The sequence below is a fragment of the Lissotriton helveticus genome, chromosome 6, assembly GCF_964261635.1.
Source record: "Lissotriton helveticus chromosome 6, aLisHel1.1, whole genome shotgun sequence".
Classification (NCBI taxonomy): domain Eukaryota; kingdom Metazoa; phylum Chordata; class Amphibia; order Caudata; family Salamandridae; genus Lissotriton; species Lissotriton helveticus.
In genome coordinates this window covers 574,880,342-574,906,091 of record NC_136067.1, presented here as the reverse complement: position 1 = coordinate 574,906,091, position 25,750 = coordinate 574,880,342, and the positions used below count along the sequence as shown (strand labels likewise).

The 25,750-nt window shown below is 41.5% G+C and overlaps 1 protein-coding gene across 2 annotated transcripts in view; it reads right to left on the bottom strand.

Annotated features, from left to right (window-relative positions):
• ADGRB3 (adhesion G protein-coupled receptor B3) overlaps positions 1-25,750 on the bottom strand; it is a 1,104,008-nt gene that overhangs the window by 8,703 nt on the left and 1,069,555 nt on the right. For both annotated transcript variants that reach the window (XM_078648009.1, XM_078648010.1), the window contains one exon: positions 14,135-14,239. In XM_078648009.1, coding sequence (XP_078504135.1) covers positions 14,135-14,239 — 105 coding nt within the window. The remainder of the gene's footprint in view (positions 1-14,134; positions 14,240-25,750) is intronic.

The following is a 25,750-nucleotide window of genomic DNA, read 5'->3' as shown; positions in this document are numbered from 1 at the left end:
TCCATCCTTTCGGCAACATTGTTCAATATTGACATGGAACCCCTCACCATCATCCTCAACCAAGCAAAATTCCAATTTCACTTTTACGCAGACGACACCCAGCTCTACATACACATCTCCTCACTAGAAGACACTAGAAATGCCACCCTCAAAGAAGTCTAACACTGGCTACCTCACAACCACCTAAAACTCAACCAAGACAAGATGGAAATTCAGCTCATATCAGACAAAGCGCAGCTCCCCCAGCTGCAAGAATGGATAAAATACATGGATGCCCTGAACTGCCCTCTAACACTAGCCGACTCTGTCCAATGTCTAGGTATCACCCTGGACTCCAAACTCATCCTGAAAGATCATATAAAGTATAGTGTGAAAAACACCTTCTACAGCCTGAAACTTCTGAACAAAATCAAACCCTACCTACTGCAGAAGGATCTCAACTCTGCCACACAAGAAGTGGTACTGGCTAGATTGGACTACAGGAACACCACCTTCACAGACACTGCTAAATCACACCTTGCACCCCTTAGAACCAGTGGTCGCTTTTCCGCTATGGCAGTGGATTGTCGCCCCATTGAGCCGGGCAAAGATGAAAAAATAAAATTATAATAACTCATTGTTATTATCATTTTAATTTTCCCCTTGCTCAGCTGGGAGGGGGGGGCTGCTCTTCTCACAGAGCAGGGCAGGTGAGGAGTGGTTTGCCCACTCCAAGTGCGCAGGACACTTTGGCCGGCCATCTGCGCACTTTGCATGTTCTCCATGCAGGCTGCCTTACAGCCTGCATGGAGAACATGCCCAGCCTCCCTTTCTCTGGCTGAGTGCATATCAGGATGAACCCCCTCCTTCTTGAGCTTCAAGAGACAGCTAAAGGATCTCCTCCTTGACCATCACCACAACTAGCGAATCATCAATCGCCCAGCAAATGGCATCTCCACTCTCATTTCTCCCTGGACCCGCTCCCCGGTTTTTCTCCTCCCCATGCTTAAATACTGACTTAACTCAATTCAACTTGATTATTGATTATACCTGTTACACTGGATGTGAATATTTACTGTTTGATTTGGCTTAATGTTTCTGATACTACTCGTTATTTTGATGTTGATGTAAAGCACTCTGATGCCCTTGGGTCTTGCCAGCGCTATATAAACCTCTTTTATAATAATAATAAATAATCAATGGCCGTAGAAGCTGACATTATTATCATATCGACAATTAACCCTGGTCTAGAGAGCATTGGCTTGCTTTCTGCAGAGCTGAGCAGAGTTCTGCTTGCAATATCATTTATCAGTCCTAGGATATGCTTTAGTGCTATCTGGCAACTTTGCAGTATATTTGAACAAGCTACACTGAGGCCGGACCTTAGCTCATCATTTTATATGTAACCAGATGAGTCAACCAGGGCAATTACTAAATCTAAAATCACTAATGAGGCATTACATGTTTCTCTATGGAAAGTATTTGACAAGGTCCCTTGGTTTATGGGAGCAAAAGAAACTCAAAGAAGGATCCCATTTGATCTCCTTTTAACCAAAGCAGTCCACCTTTCCTTTAATCATCTTATCCGGAGAAGTGCAGAGACAGTGTCCTAAATGATGCCGCCCTCCAATGCTTTTGTCACTTTGACTGCAGAGAAAGTCAGATGGATATAGAAGACTGAACCTGCTTACTCTTTCTTTCCTCAAGTACAAAAGGACCTTCTGGAGAGAGATAATGCTTTACTTAAATGCTTTTAAATATTAAGACTATTATAGCATAAACTCAAGCATGCAATTTTAAAGGGCAAACAGTGCACGCCTCAGAAATAAAAATTAAAAGCTTGCCTCTGTTTTTGTAGAAATATATATATATAACTATATATATATATACACACATATATATATATACATACACATATATATATATATATTCTCCCCAACACCTTCCCACAACAGGAAAGTAAGTAGCCGCACACCTCGGTGGAGCCTGCATCAATTTATTCAAGGGCAGCCCCGTCCTCCTAACATGTTTCGCTCGTTCTTCCTGAGCTTTATCAAAGGGTTCACGCTACTGCCATTCGAATCAGGTATGGCCAGAAACTACATCACTTCATTTTATTCGTAGATTGTTCAGTGGGCGTTTCGCTCCCTCGCTTAGTATTGTGGTCAATGTAGTCTCTTGTTTTCTTAATGTTTTTGGACCCTCCAATGGGTTTGTAGCTCATACCTTACTTCATGCCGAGTCCATCGTGTCCTTGACAATTCATTTTCAAAATTGTCTGGGAACCAATACCAGAGGTAGTCTCCGGCGGCACCCGCCTGACCTGTTGCTCGCGCAGTCAAAAAACAATGGTTCCATTTCGGTCAGGCCACGGCGCTCTTGTGGCGGTGCGTCGCATACGGCTGAACCACGCCGTTCAACATTCTCCCCAACACCTTCCCACAACAGGAAAGTAAGTAGCCGCACACCTCGGTGGAGCCTGCATCAATTTATTCAAGGGCAGCCCCGTCCTCCTAACATGTTTCGCTCGTTCTTCCTGAGCTTTATCAAAGGGTTCACGCTACTGCCATTCGAATCAGGTATGGCCAGAAACTACATCACTTCATTTTATTCGTAGATTGTTCAGTGGGCGTTTCGCTCCCTCGCTTAGTATTGTGGTCAATGTAGTCTCTTGTTTTCTTAATGTTTTTGGACCCTCCAATGGGTTTGTAGCTCATACCTTACTTCATGCCGAGTCCATCGTGTCCTTGACAATTCATTTTCAAAATTGTCTGGGAACCAATACCAGAGGTAGTCTCCGGCGGCACCCGCCTGACCTGTTGCTCGCGCAGTCAAAAAACAATGGTTCCATTTCGGTCAGGCCACGGCGCTCTTGTGGCGGTGCGTCGCATACGGCTGAACCACGCCGTTCAACATTCTCCCCAACACCTTCCCACAACAGGAAAGTAAGTAGCCGCACACCTCGGTGGAGCCGGCATCAATTTATTCAAGGGCAGCCCCGTCCTCCTAACATGTTTCGCTCGTTCTTCCCGAGCTTTATCAAAGGGTTCACGCTACTGCCATTCGAATCAGGTATGGCCAGAAACTACATCACTTCATTTTATTCGTAGATTGTTCAGTGGGCGTTTCGCTCCCTCGCTTAGTATTGTGGTCAATGTAGTCTCTTGTTTTCTTAATGTTTTTGGACCCTCCAATGGGTTTGTAGCTCATACCTTACTTCATGCCGAGTCCATCGTGTCCTTGACAATTCATTTTCAAAATTGTCTGGGAACCAATACCAGAGGTAGTCTCCGGCGGCACCCGCCTGACCTGTTGCTCGCGCAGTCAAAAAACAATATATATAATATTTATATATGTTAGTCGGGCACACACAATGGAAATTAATTCACCGTCAGTTTTTGGTTTAAATTTCAAATTTCAAAAGTCGTATTAACGAATCTTGTGGAGAAGCTGGTGGGGAGGGAGATAGCCCATGCAAAGGAGCCTAAGTCACAGAAATTTAGGTAGGGCAAGCGAGGGCTTAAACTGCCAATAAAAATCATAAGAAAATGTATGAGACAAATATATTAAAAAGGGGTGATCACTACCTTCAAAATATACCATTATATTAATAGAAGCTGAGATCCAAGTAGCAAAGATTCATCAACAACACTTGGCCCATGGAATCCCTAGACTAATATGTCCCCATATCCTGGCAATGGTCTTTTTCCAACTGTCGCTTTTGACAGTTGGACATAGGTCTTAATATTTTAAATCTTAATTTTTGAAGTCTGAGATGAGAAACTGTCCAGTCTTTTTTTGAAGTCATGTTGATGGAACTGGACATAGCTATCTCAAAGAATCAATTGTTGTTTCGTATCTATTTTACTTTCATTATTTTCCGACAAAATGGGTAGCGGGTGTGCCAAACTTTTCCCAAAATAAGTTAGAAATATCATTAGACCAGTATGTCTTTTAATAGATAATATTCACCAACAAATCGTTTTTCGCTCCACCAATACAGAGGAACAGACGCAACAGGTTGATTATTTTCTTGAGGAGCAGGAACTACTCAACTAGTAGATCATAAAAGTAATTTGAAATGCTGAAATATTTTAGGAGCCCCAAAAATAAAATTATTTTAGCAATATATTGTTAATTTATAAGTGGGAAGAGGACACTGGTTAGTAATAATTTCTAGGTACAGGGAAGTCACCTTACCTATTACATCCTTCTTATTTCCATGCGATAGCAAAGTGTTGCATGTTAGTACTTTTTCTGTAATTGTGATCGGCATCAAATGATTTAAATTTTTCTTCATAGACAAAACAAAGTAATACTATATATATTACCTTAGACACCTCGTGCACTCTAATTTACTGCAATAAACTGCTAAAAATATGGAATGTAGTAGCAAAGATTATAAGGATGAGTGTGGTAAGAATTTAATGACAGCAGGTTAATTGTACTTCACCTAGCTCCTGAGTTCTTGACAATGTCAAGCCCTCTGCAACTCAAATTAAATGTATGAGGAACGAGATCAGAGACGTATGCCGTTACTATAAGAACTTTAACTTGAAATATACAAATTGTATTTACCTCTGTTCATAAATATTTACCTGATTTTATAATTATTATAAAGTAATTCAGACTTAAAGAAGCACGTTTGGGCCTTAGGTACTTGGATTCAATTCTCCCATCCTGTCTCTAGTAGCTAAAGACATGGTTACATTTTGCAACAATATTCTTGGTTTTATTATATAATCGTTTGGCAGCTGATTTGGCTGGTGTTGGAAATGGCCCTTTTGCGTAGTCACCCAAATGTTTTGCCTTCCTCCTCCACTTTTTCTGGCCTCGTTTTTACTGGTATTAGGACTCTGAGCACTTTACCACCGCTAACCAGTGCTAAAGTGCTTGTGCTCTCTCCTCTAAATACTGTAGCATTGGCTCATACTCAATTATATTTAATATCCTTATATGTCCCTAGTAAAGTGACACTATATGTGCTGAGAGCCTGTAAATTAAATGCTTCTAGTGGGTGGGCGGAACTGATTGTGCCCCCGTTTAAGTAGTCCTCTCGACAGGTCTCAGTCCTGCCATTGCAGAGCCTGTGTGTGCAGTTCAAAACTGCCATTCTGACCTAGCAATATAAACCTTTCGAAAGGCCCAAACATTACCTTTCTATATATATATGTCACCCCTAAGGTAGGCCCTGGACAGCCCAGAGGGCAGGGTGCAATGTATTTAAAATGCAGGACTTGCACTTTTCATTTTTACATGCGATGTTAGTGAAAAACACTCACATTTGTTTTTCACAACTGCAAGGCCTATCTCTCCCATATGATAACATTGGAATTACCTTATTATATTTTATAAGTGTAATCCCATTTGGCACGAGATAAACCCTTCAAGTTAATGGTGAAGTCGTATTTTAAATTGCAATTCTGAAAATGCCACTTTTAGAAAGTTGGTCTATTCTTGCTTAAGCCTTTTGGTGCCTGCAGCCTGTCTCAGATCACATGACTGGGTATCGGTGCTTAATTTGAGCCGGTGGTTTCATGTGCTTGGCACTGAATTGTCAGCACCACTGCTTGTCTGCCAGACGGTGGTGCTGTCTGGCTAATTTAGAGAGGACCACAACAACAGTTAATTATTAATTCAGTATACATTAAAATTTACTATTTCCTCCCACCCAAAGTAATTTTTATAGATTTGGGGGCCTAAAATAATCTAAACTGTCACACTGGTAGGAGTTTGATGGTTAGTAGCAGTATTGTTACTGTATTTGGCAACATGGCAGGGGCAATGTGTGGTGCAAGCTGCAGTTGCCTCTCGATGAGAGCCCTGGCACTTATTTCTTTTTACAAATTAAGCAGTGCTGGGTGTAGCGGGCGGTTGAGCTATGTGTATTCCTCCTTGACAGCCTCACACAATGGGAACTTAGATGTGTCTCAATGGGCATCTCTAGCAGTATGGGAAGGAGAAGCTGGGCACTGCCTAACTTATACCTGAAGAGGTTGTATCAGTCCCCACACAAAGGGCTGTGTACCCCCTATTGTTAGTCTGGAGCCAGGACAGGGCTGGATATCTATGTACCTTTGGCAGGTCTATTGAAGTCTCTCCGACCTCAAAGGCACCACAGGGTATAAAGACTGGACCTCAGACACTACCACTTCTGTACACTTCTGTACCTGTGGATCCACCGCCAGGAAGAAAGACTCCTGTGTTGTTGAAGGACTGCAACTCTGCTGGATGCATATTTTGCTTTGCTGATATGCTGCCTTCTGGCCTCTTGCCTGGATGGAGAGGACTGGACCTGCACCTCTTGACCCTAGAACTCTGAGTGACTCCAAGGGCTAGTTGGTTGGACTCTTGATCTGAAGCCTCAGGGGAATAACAGGCTTCCAGCTCCTGCACCTGGACTCTGCTATCTGTGAGTCTACTCTGCCAAGTGGTGCCACCCCAGTCCTGGAACCTTGGAAGTGGGCCTAAGGAGCATGCCAGCTGAACCAATGCATCCTCTCTGCTAATCAACGCATCCTCAAGTAGAACTGATGCATCTCCTTGGGTGGCTGGCACACCCCCAGCAGAACCGGCACATTACCCTCAGTACCGCCACTGTGCAATGCTTTTCCCAGCGCAAACTCTACACATCCCTCGTCATCAGCAGCCCCAACGACGAAACTCGACTTTGCAGTTTCACCACTGATCGGAACTGACGCCTCGCCTGCTCCTCCACACCTGACTTTCCATCAGAAGCCCCGTTGACAGGATCCTTAATGTTGAGACATCAGGACCATACACTGTAGCCTTGCTGCATCTAGGAATTCTTGTATCTCCTTGACTGCTCGATGCATCTTTGATGTGGATTCACGCAATGCTACGCAATCAGGATTTAAGGTACTCTGTTTAGCAGGCCTAACTGGTTCCCTGCAGCAGGGAACCAGTTAGGCCTGAATTTAATTTTTGGTCCCGGTCGTGCAGGACTAGATATCCCTGATGTATTTTTCACTATAAACTTTCAAAATCAATATCTCCAGTTCTTCTAATTGGACTTTTGTCATGTTGATCTTGTTTTATTAATTAAACCCAGATCTAGTTTTCCAACTTGGTGTGGGATCTTTTTGTGTGGTGTTTTCACTGTGTTACTGCTTGAACTGTTGCACAAATACTTTTCACATTGCCACTAATCTAAGCCTGACTGCTCTCTGCCACCCTACCAGGGGGTGAGCACAGGTTAATTTAGGGTTTGCCTGACTATTACTCTGTCTAGGTTTGTGGTTGCTGGTTGAACCAGGCGCATACCCCAGTCAAACAAAAAACCACTTTTTAACAGCTGGCATATGCCTAACGTTGTAACAAAATACCTTGAGGTGCAGTTTGGCATTTGATGACCGTAACTTTACCATCAATTAGATCTAGCTTGACAGCAAAGCTCTTTAGCAGACACGTTGTTACCAGTTTTTGGTAATATACTTAGAGTGGGCCTAAGATGCACCCAGAGGAGTACTAGTCTCTCTCCTTATTCTATTGCCTGTTGGTGTATCATTTGCTTTCCAAGAAGAACTCCAATGGAATACAAGATGGACGATTTTAATGTGTAGATTTCCAGGAATAACTCCCTTAGAATACACAAGAGACTATCGTACATTCCAAAGGTATACTCAATTGTTATAATGCTTGCCACATTCAGTTCTTCATGTTGAATATGCAATGTATACAGAAAGCAAATCTTTTTTGCTATTTGTTGCAAAGCCAGTAAGACAGGTCTTTACGTGATAAACAGCATTTGTGCACGCTATGCATGTAAATTGCATTTGTGTAGACCGTGTTTACATGCACTGGCACATTGAAAGTAGACCGACTGACTTCATCAATGTTTGTTATGTAAAGTTATTTGAAGAGAAAGCATTTAGTGAAGCCCAGGGTCTTCTGTAACATTCTTCTTCGGACGGAAATACTATCATCAATTAGGTATCTGTAGAAAAATGTCTGGATCTGTTATATGTGTTTTTAAGATGGAAAGTCTGTAACTCCAGAAAGTGGATGACTGGATACTAGACCAGACAGTTTTCCAACTTCGCTTCAACCTTACCAATACCTTTCAAAAGCACATACCTACTAAACATTTGAACAGACAGTTGCCTCCAATTTCTAGCCAGAGGGTCTAGATTTCCTAGCTCTAGATTTCTTTCGGCAGAAACAGTTGTGGATACAGTCATGAACTATTTTATTTCTCAGTTATCCCTGGTTTAATAATTAAACAGACATAAATATGAAAATATTGTCTCTTTTTTTATACTGCTATATCGTTAAGGTAAGTATTACAGCCCATATTGTTATACTGCATTATATAATCTCCACTTCCCAAGCAGGAGTCTCCACCTGTTGGTCATGGTATTTGCAGGGCTTTAGAAATGTCTGTGTTATTATGGCTTGCAGTAACAAACCAGTTATTCGTCAGATTCTTTTGCTTGTTATTACCTACAGATTGGCTTCCTGACTACAGTTGTAGTAACACCTAACCTGTATAGCTGCATAAACACAGCCATCACTTGAGGGTCTCCCATCCAATTAATATCTTCATTTTACAGCTTCCTAGAAAGCCCTTTGGTGGGATGGAGCACGTGTTGGGTTTTCTGTTCACTTTGATGCTTACATGAAACTGAGTTGATGGAATTTCCATCAAAAGAAAGTTTTGATCTTCTACTGTACTACAGTTTATGGATTACTTCACTCACAAAAACAGACTTCTTGTGTTACTTTCTAAGACTCAACATTAAGATGTTCTTCCTTTGACGTGTGGTATATTTGGGACCGATTGTTCTTCCAGTCAGTCAAGCGGCACCTTAGGGTAGGAAAATGCTTTATTGGTGAGAACACCCGGCTCTTCAAATATTTTCACATAACAGTGGGTTTAATATTCAACCTTCCTTAGTTCCTAATCTATTCAACAGACTAAATAATATATGTTACTTATAGTGGATGTGTAAAATGGTATCTTCCATTGACATTGCTGCCTTTTTTATAATTGCACGTGCCAAAGTGGTTGTTTTCCCTCCTTATTACTTTTTCACAGGTGCAGCCTATCATCTTGCCTCTGCTTGTGCTCTTCCTATGTCACCATGACCATCATATTGTACAGGCGGCCATGCTATGTGGTGAAAGAGAGGATTGCTGACTCCCTGCCACTTTAACCCTTCTACAACTACATGGAGACTGCTCGGTTTGAGCTTCCTAACCTGTTAGAGCATCCCACCAGGTCTTCAGCACAGGAACAGGGTCGGTATGCCAGGGCGGCATGGAGAGCTCCATGGCAGGAATTGTTGGCCTGAGCAACGAATGTACAACTCACCGCGTTGTCATCACTCTTTGTGGGTCACGGAGTTTAGAGAGCCAGGTCAGCTGCCGTCACAAGTATTGTGATTTTGGACAGACTATTCTTGTTCAGTGGTAAGGTAATAAGTGGTCTAACAATTTACACTAAACAAACTTCGCATAGTCACCTGGTTGCAAATACACTGTCCGGACTGTAATGAGACAGCTACATACTGTAGTGCCACGACCTGTAATAGTCAAAGTTCTGACAAAGACTAATGCCCATTAAGCCGAAGAAAATTGTAAGACCAGCATTTGAACTGGTCCTGTTTCATTTCAGCAAAAGATATTTCATTGATAGCACTGCTTCCAAAATAGTTACTTGATTTACATGAAGGCGAGAGGAGGGCCAGGGAAGCCCCGTATGCCCATGTCAGCAGTTCTGTCGCCCTCCATTAGCAGGAAGTTAGTGCTTCCTTATTTTCTCATGGTAATTGGTGCATGTGTCGCTCTTGGGTCAGAGGTTCAGGAAACATAAATTAGAGTAATTGCTGTCGCTGTGGAAAGCCTGCCCCCCCTGACATGCTATAAATGCCGCAGCCTTAGCACGAGGGCCATGGGTCTTATCTGGCTTCAAGAGATAATCGCTGCATGTGTCTATGTGGCACATTTATTACAGAGCTGCAGATCTGAATATATGGGGCCATACATCATTTTCATTAAAAGTAATCCTCTTCCCCATGCTGCCATTATTAATTAGACTCACGCAGAGAGTCGTTTCTTCCCAGCTCTGCTAAAACAATTAAGGCCAAGATCAGTTGTGGATGAACGAGGTGATGATTTCTCCAGGGATAGATATGTAGGGCTCTTTCAGAGGCGAATGGCAGCACTGCAGGGACATAGTGTTCTTTCTGGTGCGCGTTAGTTGTGGGTGGACCGAGATGTGTTGATTTGCAGCTAAGGACGTGACTGTCACTGGCATAATAGGATGCCAGCTTTTTTGTTTGTTATAACGGAGAAAATAAACTCCTTTCGCCCACTCCATTTACTTTGTCCTTGGCTGGTTGTATCCTTTGCAGGTGCAGGAGGCTTCGCGCATCTTTAAGATCTCGCAGAACAATGTGCACTTGATAGAAAAGAAACCAAAGCAGAGAGCAGACAGGGGACCACGAACCCACACTTCTCAACCTGCCTGAAGGCCTACCACTCACTCCTAACATACAGTCATTAGGCCTTGGGAGGGGCGAGTATTCCACAGGTGGATTCAGTATTAGTGTATTTGCGCTGCTGTTTAAGAACTCCGAATTTTGAGTTTCCTGCAACATGTCCCAAGACCCTCACTTTGGAACAAGGCGAATGGTTTGTGAGTGGAGAATGTATATGGCTTATTTTGCACTCATCATTGTCTCTCTGGCGTCAATAATCATAAGCTTAGGCTCTTCGTCCTGGGCCACCACGGGGTTAGACTTCCAGTAGTGGAAGATTCGTCTATGCTGAGGAGTTCTGGTGATCTTGTGATAAACGTTACACCAAAGTGAAACAACGGGGTGTCATTTAGATCCAGGGAAAAGGGGTGTCATTTAGATCCAGGTGGGTGCCCACTCCCCATGCCATGATGGTAGAGGCCTGGCCAGACCTCTCTGTGGCAAACGGGCATCATTCGGAGAGGCTTAGATGAACGCCGATTGGTCAGTCATATCATTTGCTTTGCAGAAAGAAACACCAAAAGAAGGAGTTTTGTTTCTGGAAAGAAAATGAAATTGCCCATGACTCACAGGGAGTTTCCTTCCTACACATCAGGGTAATTTCTTACTTTTCCAGCCTGCGTCTGTCATGCTTTGCCTGGTGGTCTTGGGAAACAATAATGGATGCCTTGCCCTAAATAGGGTTGGACATCCACTATTGTGACCTCGGGGTCCAGTGGCAGGTGATCAGGTCAATCAGGACTTTTCCTCGGTGGAGGCTCTGCCATCACAAACATAACATTTCCTTCACTGTGAAATAAGTTGGGAAACTGTGTTGGAGGGACAGGGGCTCTACAATTTACGGTGATATTCTTACTCCACCAAACCCTTTGTAAGTGACCCTAAAGTCTCTTCTGAAGAATTTGGACACATGGTTAATCATAGGTTAATAACCATCTGTTTAAATGGTGGCATCTTTCTCTAGAATAATTTTCTTTATTTTCAATTTTGTAAATAGACATGATTTTTTTATTTTGGGAATGCCTATCTCTGCACAGCTGCTTAACATGTCCCTATGACTAGACCAGATCTGTAAGAATGGGAAGCCCTTTCAATACCGGCTCAGACAGATAGCCAGTGTCACTGTACATTTTATTTTAGATGTCTATCGACCAGCTTATGAAGCACTATCTGTACACACCACTTGGAGGGAAATGCATTACTTCTGTGAAAAAGAACTTATAGCTCTGCTATGGTCAAGGGCACTCAGGTATGAATTGTTGTAACACGTGGTGTGACCCATTCCTTAAGCGCCTGACACCCTATCACATGTATGTGAAATGGTATAGGGGTATACTGAAACTATTGATCATTGGTTCAAGTCATCTCGTTCCCTGGGGCTTAGCAGCTAGAAGGATAATCTGTAAGTATAAGCAATCATGCAGATCTTTTCTTTGAAACTAAAAGAAACCTAATAACCTAAACGAATTCCAGGCATTTATGTGAGCAGCTGCCATCAGTTTCTGCTTATGCCATCTAATTCACGGTCTAAAATGTATATGTACTACTCAGTTGCACCCAAAATAGGTTAAGCGACCGTGGTGAAGAGAGACAGTCGTCCAACCCCCACACACGCTCCTGTCATCTGCCTCTTGACAACATGGAGCATAGATGGCATTTCTTTAAATCTTACCTAAGAATTCTCATCTCCAACAGCAACCATCCAGCTCCACTATGGACAGGCGGAGAAGGAGGATAATGCTGGGGTGAGGGTGTGCGCAACCTTTTTAACAAGATGACACATGTTTCCGCCATCCGTTTACAGGGGCCCACCTGGCAAACTCAAATAAACATCTAAACTATTCTCTTGCCATGGCCTGACTGCCCTCGTAATTGACAGCTAAGCTTTCTGGAAGCCATTGTTGAATAATGGAAGAATGGTCATGGAATTTAGCCTGGATAGAGGTACTGCCTCCACCCAAGTCTGAAATGCAGAGTTAGGCCCTCGTAGAGGATGATGGGTGGTTCACTAGGCCAGCAGAGGGATGCCCTTTGCTGAATTGGTAGAAATCCATCCGCTAAACTTATCAATCTCCACCAGGCAGGTTGGGAGCTCTGTGCCTTCAACTAAACCTTCGCCAACAGCTTTTTAGCCAAAGGTACCGCAGCTTTGATGAGAGGATTCCATCTTAATAGGCCCACTCAGTAAAACATATTTATTGTGAAGACCAAAAAAATGTCCATGACAACCTGGGAGTTTTCTCTGTGTCAGAAGGGGTACTTTTTATCCCATGTACGGGACTATCGACCTTTCCCTGATGATCCCGAAAAGGAAACGTGTGCCAGAGTGACCACCTTAAATAGGGTGCTTTCTCTGTCACACATTTATTGAGGATATCCAGTGCGAGCTGTTGTTCAAAGGCTTCAGCCAGCAAAGTCTGTAAAGGTTTCCACTGGCGGAGCTACTAAAGGCTACTAAAGGCTACCCCATGAGAAACATGGCACTTTCCTTAACTTTGTATAAAGGAATAGAGAAGAAGAACCTTGAGTTTGGTGGATGGCAGACCCACTCCATCCACCAAACTCTCAATGAAGCCCTAAGTTTATTATAGGAGCCATTGCACTCTTATTATGGCTAGTGACTGCCAGATTTTGGAACGAGGGGGGTTTGGGCAGACCATTTATGTATTTAGGCATTGCACTTCAGATTGGGAAGTGACTCAGACTAACACTGTAACATAAAGGCACACATTTAGGCATCTGTACAATTCAAAGCAAGCCTGAAAAGCTTGTAAAATATGCAGTGTTGCTACAACTAACATATAACCAGGGCGACGTGACACCTGGACCTTAGATTTTACAAATTTAAACAAACCACTTTTGCAGTTTTTAGGACGAAGCCTAACAGATAATGCAGATGTCTTTTTTTAAAACAAATCTTAGAGACAATCGTAAAGCTTCCCTTGAAATCCATTCCACCAGTGGCGGCTCCTCGAGGGAGTGCCGCAGGGGCGTGAGGCATGTCGGGGGAGGGGCACGTTGGGGGGTAGTAAACTCCGGCATACGGCTGAAGGGAGTTAAGTAAATAAATGAATAAAACGAATTACATTGCGCGCGCTGCCACGCCAAATGGTGATGCAGCGCGCGCAATGTAATTTGTTTTATTTATTTACTTACTACCGCAGCGCTCCCTCGAGGAGCCGCCACTGCATTCCGCCCATTGCTTGCCATTGGTTTTGTGGTTTGTAACTCACATTTTCTTTCTTTCTTTTTTTCTTTCTTTCTTTCTTTCTTTCTTTCTTTCTTTCTTTCTTTCTTTCTTTCTTTCTTTCTGCTTTATTTGTTTTAGGCTGCCCAGCTTGAGTTTGTCCCCTCCGTAGCCCATATTGTATTGCCTTGATCCTTCAGAGTGCTCCCTTTCTGTAAAAAGGCCTTTAAATCTTGTTCTTATCTTGTTAATATTGTACAGTTATTCCTGTTTTGTGGTACCGCTCTCTAACTGCATAATGCACAGAAGAATTTTCTAAAAAAAGGCTCTTTGAAATGTGTTGTACTTGAATAAAGTCTGTTATCTATTTCTTAAATTTGTACATGTTTTCGGCCTTTGATTTGCACACAAAATCCTGAAAGTGTTAAACAAACAGAATGATTAATTTGCCATATCATATACATACCATACTTCCTGTATTTGGTATATCCCGAAATCTATCCAAAGTCTGAAATTTCTGATTTAATTCTTGGAACAGCTCCATATGCCTCTTCCTTGTATGCATGACCTTCTGCAAAATGAAGCATAATTGCCCATATTTAGAGACAAATATGGTAAATGTCTTTGTAAAACAGCCCCTCCCGCCCATGCGACAGTATATTTCATTTCCCCGCATCTCGCAGGCAGTGCAAACTTACATTTATTGCAATCTATTTAAGTGTCAAAAGTACATTTTGTAAAGGAATGTGTGATGTTCTTTTATTGATTTGTCACACCTGCAATTACAAATGTATGCAAGTTAAATAATCGTGATGACTGTGATAATCAACACTACTTCTGAAAGTTTCCACATTTTAAACACCCAAAGAAGATATGAATGGCCCACTTGCAACGCTGCTACCAGTTCTTCGCATATATGTTACAGAAACATGCTTCATTCGAAGCGACAGTGAATGCGAAGTAGCCTAAGCTGATAAAGGACATTGGAGTTGCCTCAAAGTATTTTCGCACAAGATTTAACATCTACCTGAGAAAAAATTGTTTTTTACGACAAGAAATTGAAGACAGGTGGAATTAGTGAGATGGATATCGGCTTATGGAAATAAGACTTTCACATGAATACAAAGAAAGAGTAAAAAACATAGGGGCTTCTTTACAAGCCCCTTGCGCCGCCGGTGCAATGGAAAAAAGTGACGTATCGGTGGCGCAAGGGACTTGTAAATAAGCCCCATAATGTGCATGTGCACATCTACCCCACCCCAGTCCTAAGGCTGTGGGGTTTTGTGTAGAGGACCTTCCTTAGTAGCCGGGTTAATGCACCAGGAAAAATATGATACACTGTGTTTTTCTGAAGAACCTAAGAAGCTTCTGTGGGTCTCCGATGTCTAGGCCTAAATAGATTTCCTCTTCCTATATGCCTGAGTTTTGAGAACCAGTAACAGTTAGCATATTTAATGATTGCGGATTTATGTAGAATGCACCAGGTCTCCAGAGGTATATAAGCACTAAAGGTGAATGGAATCCGAAGCCACATACATTCAGGGGAACATTTTCGAAAAACAAAAAGAGTATCATACACGTAACATGGTAATGCAGTACATGACAAAGGCCAATGAGGTAATCTTATATGGATGTCTCTGAAGTAAAAGATTGAAGGTTTTGAAAATAATAACACGGCAGATAGAACAAAACTGAAGGTAGGCTGAATGCACCCAGTGGCTAGTGTTTTACCCACTATGCTTAAAAGCAAGCATTAGCAAAGCCAATAGGTCTCCCCTATAAGAGCCCATTATTTGTAGCCATGTTATACAGCATCGCAGCTACTGCGTAGCATGGCTAAACATTTTTTTTTAAAGCGCGATTATGAGGCCAGCGCTAAAGCAAAAGCACATTAACACTGGCTGCATTATAGTGTTTTAAAATTATTTTAACAGTGAGCTCCCCATTCCCTCTCTCCTGTCCTCTCCCTCACTCTTGACCTTCTCTATCTATGTGGCCAAATCCCCCAACCCACTAGGGAGTATGCCTGAGTGGTCCTGAGCGGCTGGGACAACGACATCGACAACAGAAAAGGAATGTGTGGAGCTCAGAGGTGGAGAAGTACACAAGGGCGGCAGCTTAAGAGTGCTTAAGCAACATGGTGGGAGAGACTCCAAGCCCACTCCCCCTTAGGCGGGGAGTGAGTTGAGGGACGGGGCAATCTTGGGGGAGAGGACAGGCAAGAGGGAATGGTGGAGCACACAGACTACGGAGGGTGTGCAGGAAAGGCATGGGTAAGCACGTAAACAACATGGAGTGGGCAGGAAGGGCTGTGGCAAGCCCACAGACAGTGGAGGGTGCACAGAAATGACTGGGGCAAGCACATGAATGACAGAGAGTGAATAGGAGGGACTAGGGCAAGGACGCAGACAAAAGAGGGTGGGCTGGAGGGGCTGGAGAAAGCAAACAAACAATGGGAGGAAGGCAGTAGCGGCTTGGCCAAGCACATAGACAATGCAGAATGGGTCTGGGGGGCCCGAGCAAGCACACAGTGCCAACAAAAGCGGGCGGCAAGGGAACTGGTAGGGACACAGAGGGTGAGATGTAAACAAGGGTGACAGCTGGAAAACATATCCACGCTCATAAAGTGCTTAAATGAAAAAAAGCAGCACCTGATAAAGCAAGCAGTGGAAGGACGCAGTAATGTTTCAATGCTCCAGGGGAACAGCAAAATCAAGAAAATGAAAGAAAGCCTAGAGAAGCTGGTGAATAAGAAGTAAACAAATGAAAGTGGCAATATAGGCAACCTATGGTAAGCAATGGGTGGCCTCTTAGCCCACTGTAAGCTATCAAAGGGTCTTGCAAGAGACCTAAGAAAGTCAATTGTCTTTCAGACCAAGTAGTTACAAATGACTGCTGATTTGACAAAGAAAAGTTTTTCATGTATTGAGAGGGCTGGGAATGACAATCTCAGATATTTTAGCTGTGTGCTCTATGTAGGTGGGAAAAGGAGTTGGTGTTCAGGAGCTGAGCAGGTGCTTGGGTAGTGTGGGGAGTCTGCGCTTTCATTTTTAACTTTTGGCCACGTGGCTAGTCTTTTTGTGGAGGGTGTAGAGATCAGTTATGTTATGAGAGCGTTCCTGCAAGTAACCTTCTGAATCAGGAATGAAGCAGTACTCCTGACTTCCTTGGCAAGGGTGTTCTAGCCTTACTAACTAGCCAGGCGCAAGAGTTTTACCTTCCTGATCTAAATAGCATCCACCAAGACAGATTCTGAAAATGCTGCTGAAAATCTCCACCACTGCAAGGTTTTACACCATGAAATAACCTTCCAACATACACCTCAAAAGTGTAGGAGAACCACTAAGATCAGTAAAGATTCCCCGACTTTACATAAGACTGGGTAAGGGACCTGACAATATATGTCACACAGCTCTAAGTCCATGGCCCATATTGGCCAGAGAGCTATCTGGCCAGTATTCTCCATCTTCTGTTGTTCAAATGCCTAAATTCAGTTTGAGCATCTGCTGTCCACAGGGTGTCAAAAGCTTTGCCATAGTCTCAGGATACAGCAGCTTACTTATGGCCAGGAATACTACTTTCATATTAAATACTGACAGAGACTTAATTGATCCTGTGCAGACTATTGTAGCTTTCACACCCATCATGCCCCTTGCTTCTTAGATCAACCAGGCATAATGAGATAATTTAAGAAGTGTGCAACACTTTGAAAACAGCCTAAATAAATACTTTTAATTCACTAACAACATGGATACTGGTAGATTATTGTTGAGATATTTAATATTTCAGTAATGCTATTCATGAGATACGTTTATATTAAGTAGATATAAAGGCATGCTAGTTTTAATATTGGTTGGCCAGACTGAAGACATGTCCTGTGAAGGCTGTGAAGCAATCAGAGAATAGCTATGCTTGATAAAAATGAACCACACAATGGACCACTTCACACCAGGGTTTGGAAAGTTAGTATTATGTTATTAGGTGCATGTAGGGGAGCTCAGCAAATGACCTAAGCACAGCTGTTTGCGTCAACTTCTTTATTTCAATTCCTAAGAAACTATTAATAATTAGTAAAACTGAATTGTTTCGAGAAATACAAGAAAAAGAAATATTTGTGGTATAGTCACTATCCTTCTAGCCGTATCCTTCCCCCATACAAAGAAATATCTCAATAATCATGTTTTGAATTTATGAATTAATGGTAATTGACGTTATGTTTGAGACTAACCTAACAACACAGATTCTAGTAATAACTAAGCTCTTCATAGTTTTAAACAGCGTTATATTACATTTACTTCATTTATGTGCCAAAATTACAGTATGCCAACCACCAAGATGACACATTTGTGGAATAGAAATTCCGAGAAAGCAAGATCATTTGGTGGATGTAGTATTTGCTTCTAAAGTCAGTGCGCAACATCCAGTTATAGGTTTGCATCCCTGCATGACCAATTCACCAAACCTTTCATCCTTCCTACGCAAACTTTCAAGGTTTGAAGGTCTATCAGAATGCAGGAGGGCTGAAAGAATTTAAAACAGTAACTTCTAACCTTAAACTCCTTCAAAAGCAAACTCTGAATAGCAACAAAGATTCCTGTAATGAAAGAGGCTACGGTTAGTGCAACATGGTGGCTATCGTCCTATGGCCAGTTAATGCATTGGACATAATCTCCTAATTGGCTCTGAAATACGTATGTCTTTGAATCATGAACTTGCCCGAAAGGGCTTATAAATAGCACAATGTGTCTCTATTTTGACCGTTAAAGCAACTCTAATCTGAGGAACAATATAACTGTGTAAATATTTATGGATTGTCTCACCTCCTCTGTTCTAACGTAGCAGACCCACAAAAGACAAGAAACCCTATTCAACGACCACTCTAATGCCAAGCAGCAACCTTCTTCGTCTGACCTTCCACTGTCAGATTCCTTGATATTATATCCTGCTGAAGTGTGTTGAATATGACATGTCTGTGCCAAACCTCATTCATTGGCAAGGCTGACCCTTATGTGACATGAGCACAACCAAAAATGTGGGGAATCCTCATCCTTTTCATGCTAGTCGTCAGGTTTCTCAGACTGTATTTCCATCCATCTGATGTATAAGCATTTTAAATATGTGGCTTCACATTAATTCATAAACATCGTCAGTCTACGACGAACTGCATTCCCAGGTAAGTCACGGGTCGGACAGTGACAGAAAATACTAGTCATGGGCATCAAAATAAAAGTGCCCCAGATTAGCGAAAGAAGCAAATCAAACCAATTTTGATCTTGTAAAGACACGCACTGTAGGTGTTTGCAAGATATGGGAGACTCTATGCATGTGTGTTTGCTGCAGGCAATTGTTGTGGTGATATCAGGGAAATAAGAAGTAAAAACCGTCCCACCTAGCAATAGAACGGGCCCCCAAATTGCTTAAAAACGGGCCCACACCCTGATCTCTCAGACCTGCCCATGGGACACTACCTTATTGTCCTATAGGCCAGTCCGTCAGTGGGTGATTTTCCTAAAAACGATTCTTCATTTCACACAAAAAAATCTGACACTTAAATATTAACATTAAACTTTATCACATATTAATTTAACAACCCCTTTTAGTATAGCCATTTTAAATTTGAACAATGAAACCTTCTAGTAAGCATAGTATGATTTTACATAGGTCCTAATAGCAAGGCAATTACAGGCACAACCTTGTCACAAACAACTTTTAGATGTTTACTAGATCGTTCTTGCAAAAGGTTTGCTGTCGGAAACGCGCAGGATCCATACTTTCAATGTGATTTCCCTGATCATAACGGAGCAAGCAGAGGTATCATTTGGTAAACAAATGTCATGCCAGGACGCACAGCGCAGAAAGGAACACTTTCAAAACATCCAAGGTGTGGTTAAGGTCAATTCGATGGTACATCAATTATACAATTGTAGGGCTTGAACTGCAGGTTAGCTTAGTGCAGTAGAATATAATCACATTGTTATGCAAAAAATGTGCCTGTAACACCATATTCCAGTTTTCATAATAAAAACATGCCTTATTAAACAAAAAGTCTCCTCTTGAAAAACACAATTTGTTACTGGCCTTTGCTCTTAAACCCCACATTGTTTTGCTTATTTTCCGTGTGAATGTTATTGCAGATGAAAAAACTAAGACACACTTGGCCTGAAATTAAGTAAGTGTCTGCCTTCCGCGAAAGTAAATTAGGTCGAAAATCAATTTGTAGCAGATGTAGCTTCTGTGAATACATTTCTTGGATACAACTGACTTCCTGCACTGACTGTAGAATTAGTTCTGCTTATCTGACCTAATTACACTCATATATGTTCAATGAATTTGCTACACACTACTTCTTTTCTAACCTACTTCCGAAGCCTTAGCTTTTAACACTTAACTTTCCTAAGACTCTCCCTCTGAATACACCTATAGCTTTACTATTTAAAAATAGCCCTCAGAAGCGCCCACCCGAGGGATCTGCGATTAATGTTAATGCACAAATAATCTTAAATGCATTAGTTGGGGTTGACCTGTCTCCAAAAGCACAGGTAGCACGCCGGCCAACTGAGCACGCCACTCACTGATGCATTGTGGGCATGTCTCCTGCATCACTTGACTGATAAAGTGACAGATGAGTTCTCAGGCAAAGGTGACAAGCCAGATGAGATATTCTGCAAAAATGCACACACGGCACTCTCAGTGGCAAAGGCCACTCGGATCTGGCTCTTTATTATTGTTGCCTTCTTAAGTACAACTTCCGAGAACGTGTTCGGCACGTCTTTCAGGAATCTCAAGAAGAATATTTTAAATACAGAATTATTTGGCAGTGTCTGTTCACTTAGTGTGACTGGGGAGATTATTCATGGAGCTGGTGCTGCAATATTCGAATGCACTGTCTGCTTTTAGTGCACTGACGAATGCCGAGATGCTTCGAGAAAGACATTGACTCGCAGGTTGGTGTCTCAGATGGAACCTCATTTAAGCTAGCACTCTGAAATCCTTTCAGAAGAAATGAGAAGTCACTCAGACTCCAAATGACTGCATTCTACTAACTGCATGGTTCACACCTGTCTGCAGGACTCGGTTATTCCAGGTTATAACCCATGGAATCGGAACAATGCGAATCCTTTTTTTCTGGGTCGAATTATGCACACAATCCCCTATCCAATTCAGAATAGTACTTCATTTGACCACCTGAATTGGAGCAGGGGGCTGGTGAGGATGAAGGAGTAGAGGATGGGGTATTGAGGGTGTGAGGGGATAGTGTATGTAGTAGGCTGGTGGAAGGGGGAATTCCAGGGTTGGAAAAAATAGACAGTGGGAAGACTGGGTTGAACTTCCAGTCTGAGCCTCATGCAATTTTATCAGCCAGTTTCCAAATGATAAAATCGGTCCTGGCGTTCTCATAACCAGAAAATCCAGGTGCATTTGCAACAACTCAGCTGTAAATGGGAGGAGGAGTGTCGCATGTGGGCTACAGGTTTGCCCTACTTGTTAATCAGGGCCATAGTGTAATATGATATATCCTAGTGGTAGAGAATATAATGCAGTACAATTTTGTTTGCTAACCTTTTACCTGTATATCTTTCAGGTACCAGCCCATCATTCAGAAACAAGAATGCAAAGTGCAGTTGTTAAGAAAAATAAGCAACAATATTTGGTTAAAATCAACAAATGCCATATTTTACCAAGTATATCCATTGAAGGACATCCAAAATGTATTCTCTGTCTAGACTGCCTATGGCTATCGGGCAGCCTGAAAGTTGGCATTTGCTAGGCCCCTGCAACTATGCTGTATTTATACCAGTAATTCACAACAAGAAACTGCAAACTAATGTTATAAATCTATTAGATTCTCTTATCTTAATTTTGCAACCTTTCATAAGTGTATTACAATACATAGGATTCTGTAATCCTTGTATAAGTCCCTGTATAAGCGGCTGTGACTATTTTCTTTATAATCGTCGACTTGTGACTCACAAAGTCACCTATCAAAATAAAAAGATGTCAGAACTCGACTATTATAAGGTTATTGCAGTGGGGTTTCTGACATTACAATGCCTGCAGCCACACTCAGCAGCCAAAGTGAATGACAGGCCAGGTCACAGAGCATAATTAAGCAGCTGTGTAAAGCAACAAAAGGAACATTATTTTTCTTGCTTCTGCTCCATCGGATTGGCTAACAATAAAAAGAAGAGAGAAAATATTTATTGCTTGCACTCCATAGATGGAGAAATGCCAGAATCTTTCTGCTTTTTTCTACATCTTCCGAGCTTCTTCAGTTTTTTTTTTTTAAATGACGTGTGTTGAACTGTTCCTAAATTCTGTTCCCAAGAAATTTGAAGTGTTTATTTTTTCACTACAGGCTTTATTTGTATTCTTCATGTTTGTACACATGCTCATTCTTTCATATGAAATAGCTATGCACCAAGGCATTAAGTAGTTTGTGACAACATTGATGTTGTGACCATGTATCATACGGGATAAAGTACCCCCTGTCGTACATGATCAAGATATTGAAAGTCATCTTGGAATTCAATATCCTTATAAAGGATATATAGTTATGGAACTCCTCGGTAACCTACAATATCCTTATAAAATATGGCAGGGGTACTTTAACCCATATATAAACAGATACTCATATAATATATTATTTTCTTAACTGGTTTCTTCTTTCTTCCTTATATTGTTACATTCAAATGATAATCAAGTCAGCATTATATTTCTCTGCACTGTGCACAACTTGAAAAAGATTTAGTCTAGGATAATTATCTCCAGTTTGGCAGTACATATATTCTATTTAAAACAGATGTAAGATGACCACTTATTTTTATTCAGATAATTCTTAATGGAAAACGAAAATACTATTTATATTATCACACTTGACTTTCTGAACCCCAAATGAAGAAAAAACTTGTGATCAATCTCATATCTCTTCTATTCAAAAACTTTTTGGTCAATCTACAAACCTTTTGCAAAGCATGACTCTGATCTACTCTCAGTGCAAGTAATTCAAAATGCAAGCAGGTGGGCATATTCCACAGGAATGATAAAGTGGAACCAAGCGAGACCTGAGTGATAAGCCCTAACTAGGGGGAAACGTGTCCTGAGTTCCTTGTGCTACAATTCAGGGAGGACCTAGCCTGGCAGTCCAAGTTGGACTGTTCCCATTAGAGCAGGGCCAAGACTGATTTACATATGTCTCAGTCTAAATTGAGTTGACATAATGCGAAAATAACGACAAACTGGGATGCGAATGATTGATTGCCAGTGGCTGAAACTATTTCAAGCATTGGACCCATCACTCTTTGGCATACTTTGGTACGCTGTCCTAAGTGGGACAGGTATGACCAGATGTGGGTCTAGTGCACACTGTGTCACTGGAACAATGCAATACCTGACTGATGAGTCCTAACTAGGGGGAAACCGATCCTTGGTTGCTTGTGTTCCTGTTCAGGAAAAACTTGGCGGGACAGTTTGGGATGGACTGTTCCCAATAGAGCAGGGTCAAGACTGATTTGCATATGGCTGGGTCCAAACTGAGATGGCATGTTGTGCAAAATATCAATGGACTGGGATGTGGCCCTGAGTGATTACCAGTGGCTTAGATGAATTCAAGCAATCCATCCATAATTTAAATTGTATATTTGTGATTCTAAACACGTTTTGGGAGATATTGTACTGACAAGCTACACCACCATCAAAATGTTTGGAGGTCTTCTGAAATAAAATACATGGTTATTGGGATCATCTTTTTAGCTGCCACCTTCCACAATGTATTCCATCACACATAACTCTTTCCCCTCAACTCACTAGGTTTCAAATACTTATCTTAAAAGGGTAAGCTCATATATTTCAAGACCTCTTTCCTAGTCACATGGGGGTCCAGGAGATCAATAACCACCCACTTCCAGTGAATACACCTTAGGGCTCCACCCTAGGACCTCTGCTCTTCTCACTGTATTGAACTCTTCCATCTAGGATATCTTATTCACATTTGAGTTATTGTATCAACCTTATATAGTTTTATTTTTAAGCATTAATTTCAACATTAAGTCAATTATATCAGACTGTGCCACAACAATGCAAAACTGTATTGCTCTGTTATAATCTCTGCTAAGCTCCTCCAAACAGAGGTCCTATATTTCCCTGTCTCTAACAGCACCCATCTCTTTACTTACCCTGGAACCCTGAAATGTATTCCCACCAACCAGAAACCTTGGATTCTTTTTAACACCTCAATAACATTGAATCCCCCATAATTATAACATCTGCTGCCCAATAGCATGTTAAAAATATGTAGCCTCGGCTCTCTCATCCTTTTCAACATAGCCAAAACACTGCATATCTCACTTGCATTCAGCAGGCTCCATTAGTGGATTTTTTGTGGGCCTCCCCAAGACATCTGTGAACAACTTAACACAGTCATAAACATCATAACCACAATCAATCTAGTCGTACTCCCAACTCATACGGTCATGAAGTAGTCTGACATTCCACCAAAAATAGGGCCATTTATAATCTACTAACACTTGTATTCAAGGTAGTGAATGGCATTACTCCTTACTATGTTGTAAGGGTCCTATCTAGCTCAACATCTACCTGGACTCTCTGATCTTCTATTCTAAAACTATATGTCACACCCAAACTACCCTCTGCTGCTCCAAAATCCTGTCCTTCTACATACACAGCTGTTACCTTTCGAACTCCTCACCACTGGGCATTCGGGCACTCACTCTCTTGAGTTCAAAGCAACATAAAAAAAATCACCTACTGCTACTGGAAGGGCATGAATGGTAAATGGTCTCTGATTAAACTGATATACATTTCGAGATTTTACACCTGTATTCGTAAGCAAAAAAGAAATGGTAGTGTGATAGATGGATATCAGTCTTTGCTGGTCTTAGTCACTTCACAAGTGGAACTAATCAATACCTTAGTAGTGCGCAACAAATCTGTTGTTAACCACCTCACCTTCACTGCTCTGTGTACCATCAGCGCTGTTATTGTAAAATGTTTATTTTCAGAATGTTATGGCTGCTAAATGAATAAATACATAAATAAACAAATAAATTTACCCCTGTCAACATCTGATCTGGTGAATGCTTCTCTTTAGGCATTTTTGGAGCTCAGTCAACACTGACATACATATGACCTCTCTCACTAATAGGACGGCAGTCAGATTAGCTACAGAAGCATTCCTTAAATTACATGTACTTAATTTAAGCATATTTGTATCTTATTTGCATGGCAGTCTATAAAATGTGGTGCTGTTGGATTGATGGTGAATCCATGTCCATGTTAATGTCAGTTGATAACCAACATAACTGACTAATCTATACTATCTCCTATTGGCAGGTTAAAATAAACACATTTGCATATATTCATATATATATTTATATATATATATATTATATATATATATATAGATGTGTATGTATATATATATATATATATTCATATATATATATATACATATTAATGACTTTATCTTCAGATTTATGGCCTAGTTTTAAATTTGTCCTTAAGGGTGGTGGAGGACATTACCTCAGCCATCCTGATGGGCCACTGTATGTGAAATTTAGAGATGACTTCCAGCTCAGAAGTCATCTCTGTTCATTGAAAGGAACTGCTTTACAGGCGGTTCCCTTCTACATACAAAAAGTTAGGTATAAAGCTGTAGTCAGTGTTGATGATTATTCTACAATATTTTGTGATGGTTTTATTTAGAACCAATGCCCAGAGAGGGGGTTTGTTTTAAAGAAAACAAGAAAACATATGACCCCCCACACTCTGGGAGTTTGCTCTCAGAGTGTGGGGATTATTATTATTTTTCTGTCCCCACTACCTGTCTTTTCTTGCTGTGACAGACAGAAAAAAGGCATTATACTGTCCTTTCTAAATCAGGCAGATGGTGTATTAGCCTTCCTCCGAAACCTCCTACACTATTCCTTGCTGGAGGACTATTTCCATCGACAGAGTGACTGGAGGATCAGTCAATGGAAAAGTTAAGGTCTGTATGTCTTTAAAGGAGGCGGCTGGACCATGGGTTTGGTCCACTGTGTACTCTGTCATGTTTTTGACTGAATAT